This window comes from Myzus persicae, unplaced genomic scaffold (assembly GCF_001856785.1).
Source record: "Myzus persicae strain clone G006 unplaced genomic scaffold, MPER_G0061.0, whole genome shotgun sequence".
Taxonomy (NCBI): domain Eukaryota; kingdom Metazoa; phylum Arthropoda; class Insecta; order Hemiptera; family Aphididae; genus Myzus; species Myzus persicae.
This window is the reverse complement of record NW_019104273.1, coordinates 66595-70058: the sequence shown is the minus strand read 5'-3', so window position 1 is coordinate 70058 and position 3464 is coordinate 66595. Positions and strand designations below refer to the sequence as shown.

The following is a 3464-nucleotide window of genomic DNA, read 5'->3' as shown; positions in this document are numbered from 1 at the left end:
AACAATAACTATCAATATTATAATTTATAATATTCTCTTTGCTCCGTCAACAAAGTACCATCGATAAATACCTTAATTAAAGTTCTTCTATAGATAATTTGGTATTCTCAGATGTCCCAATATGGTCATTAAGTGATTCTAGAAGAAACTCATATTGATATAGATCATATGGGTGTAGACACTATATTATAATCAAACTTATAATATTATTTTATGTATTATATTTATAAGCATATACCAAAAATGTAATGACTTCTTATAATCGAATGTTTTATATTTGTATAGACACCTCATAAAACCGTTTTGCACAGATTTCTTTGGGTCCTGAGTGAAATGTTGGCAATTTATAGATCTTTTATTGTGAATCGTGATGAGTAACAATTGGATACTATATAAAGCAAACCCTACCGTTATAACAGTGCAGAAAGATTATATTTTGGTACCTTCAGTTTCCAAGTACACCATTCTGTTACTTAGACTACGTAGACATATATGGTATAAATCCCTAGGTATAAAACATGTCACTCTTTTTAGGGTTCCGTATCCAAAGTTTAAAATGGGTCCCTATTCCTAAGACTTCGCTGTCCGTCCGTCCGTCTGTCACCAGGCTGTGTCATGAACCGTGATACTTAGACGGTTCAAATTTCTACAGATCACGTATTTCTATTGCCAGTTGCCACTACAACAAGAAATACTAATAGTAAAATAAAATAAATAATTAAGTGGGCTACCATACAACAAACGTGATTTTTTACTCGTTTTTTGCTGAATATTTATAACGGCAACAAACATGATTTTGTTGCCGTACTTATAGAATATAGATCATGGTACGGAACCCTTCGTGCGCAAGTCCAACTCGCACTAGGCCGGGTTTGATACAAGCACAAAAAACAAAAATAATTTTCAAATTTAATATCTGAGATCATTGTAACATATTGGCATGAATCTCCGTGGCACTATTTGCTAGAGCCAATAATAATTAGCAAATGCTGCAAGTCTCCGGCCCTGCTGAAAAATTACATTGTTCTTATGGTGCTTAGGTACTAGAATAACGGTTTAAGAGGACGCCACACCACCGAAAACAACGTACAAAAACATGCCAATTTTGTTGGAATAATACGGCTTACAGAATTGTTTTAGAGCAAAATACCTTAATTAAAAGTTGTAGAGGGCAGTTATATCGGGTGACGTATAAGACTCGATTTTTGATATTTTAATTTTTTATACCAATTATTCACAAGTAAAAAAGTGAAAAAAAACAGAAAACGCAAAACGATTTTATCGATTTTGAGAATGAAATATCAAAAATCGAGTCTTATACGTCACCCGATATAACTCTACTCTACAACTTTTAATTAAGGTATTTTGCTCTAAAACCATTCTGTAAGCCGTATTATTCCAACAAAATTGGCATGTTTTACGGTAAAAAAAATTGTAATTACGGCCGTCATGTGCTGCTTTCGTTTCTAGCGGCAGAGTTTGTCCCCTCCTAGTTCCGACATCCATGCTCGCGGGCAAGACAAAACCGGTCGGTCTCTTATCGGCGGTCCGCGCTCCGCACGTCGTTGCATTCATTTTATAAATACCTACTATGTTCAGATTATTATTTACGTAAAATGAAACAAAATAAAATTATCCTCGATTTATTGCGCTGCCCGCGACCGTCCTTGCATTACCGTATTGACGTGACAGCCGCGGCTGTGAGTAAAAACTTATTTTTTTTAGTTCCAAAAACACGGCTGACTGACTGGTTTTAAATCAAAATACTTCGTATAAAAGTTGAAGAGGAGAGTTGAATGTGTTAACGTATAGGACTAGATTTCTGATATTTTAATTTATTCTACCAATTATTCACAAGTCAAAAAAGTGAAAACAAAAAACAAAAAATGCAAAACGATTTTATGGATTTTGAAAATATCGAAAATCGAGTCCTCTAATTTAATATAAAACATCCATAACAACCTCTTCAAAAACATATAAACATAATATGTATATAATATACATAATTTATTGTATTAAAAATATAAGAATTTATACAAATTAAAACTTATCTCATAAAATAATTAGTGTATTAGATACCTATACTACAACACAACTATACAAATTAGTAATAATTACTTTAAAAGTAACAAATACAATTGAATTTATAAAAGTGATTTATTTCAATACAATTATACATTCGATTATTTGAATTATATTATTATTAATAAGTAGGTATGTTATAAAATAAAATATATTTATACAATATATAGGTAAGTGTAGAAAAAAGTAAGATAAACAAAATACATACATATTGACTTCCGAAAAAATTATATAAATGTTGTGAATGGTATTTGACAATTATATAATATTAGATATACTATTATATATAATATTATAATATAATAATACATAATATTAGGTATATAAATACGTACTAAGAACTTTCAATAAATTAATTTTTAGAACTTACAGGATTATAACTTAAATTAATGTTTTCTATAGCTGATTTTTTTGCTTTCCTATTTAAATAAAATTTTGCTATAAAATATAGTAAAAATACTATTATTACGACAACTAAATATTTGTTCGTGTATATAAATTCATGCGTTTTATTTACAGTAAGTGAATTTAGTAACATATCTTGTTGGTCTAATTGGATATTTATTTTATTGAACGCTTCTTTATTAAATTTAATATTTTTTATTTCATCGAAGTGAATGGGTTTGGGATAGGGCTGAGTTGAAAAATTGAAAACATTACAGCATGAATCGTTCATAAGAGATAAGTCTACTGGAACTGAGAAATATGTTTGGTTTAATTTTTGTTCAGTTTGTAGTACACCTTTCGAGGTATAAGCAATACACCCAGACTTCAAGTATAACTTTCCAGAACTTTTAACTTTAATTTTTTGCGTGAAAGACTGTTTATTACAAATTATAGTTATTGTAGTGGGTTTATCACATACAAAAAACCAATGATTTTTGAAAAATGAGGGATACCACATTTCTGTTTTGAATTCAGAGATATAAGTATCACATTGAGTTGGTTTAGTTACAGCATTTTTTAGTAATTCTGTTACACATGTGGGGTCCGTGTCACAATTATGTATAATTTCATTAAATCCACAAACAAATATTTTCGCCACTACTTTACAGTTATTTAAATCTGGCCAAATAAAATATATAAACTATACAGTATATATTTAAGGAGTATATTATCTTAATCAATAATTTTTTAGGCGGAAAAATAATAAATACTTTTTTTTTGTATTAGAATTTAGAATTAAGGCTTCAATTACTACTAGTCATTAGGCAGGCGTACTGTGTAGGGGGGAACGGTCAGTTGGAACACGTATGATGTGTGCCAAGGATTTTATTGGTAAAATAGCGTTTCCGCAGATTAAGTTTACGACCATGCCACCCTGCGATAAAATAAATATTTTGTAGTATATTTTCAATATAATAGTAATGGTTTATATCCAT

The 3464-nt window shown here is 29.8% G+C and overlaps 1 protein-coding gene across 1 annotated transcript; it reads right to left on the bottom strand.

Moving 5' to 3' along the window:
* Positions 1–663: 663 nt before the first annotated feature.
* Positions 664–3464, bottom strand: LOC111040758. The gene is made up of 3 exons (XM_022324773.1): positions 3403–3464; positions 2457–3158; positions 664–679 (listed from the first exon to the last, which is right to left on the bottom strand). The coding sequence occupies exons 1-3, from the start codon at positions 3462–3464 to the stop codon at positions 664–666; spliced, it is 780 nt and encodes a 259-aa protein (XP_022180465.1).

Excerpts from the sequence above, each read along its gene's own strand:
- LOC111040758 (XM_022324773.1), bottom strand. The coding sequence starts at position 3,464 with ATGGATATAAACCATTACTATTATATTGAAAATATACTACAAAATATT. Across the intron at positions 3,159-3,402 it reads AATATTTATTTTATCGCAGG|TATTTGGCCAGATTTAAATA; the intron begins GTGGCATGGTCG and ends GTTTATATATTT.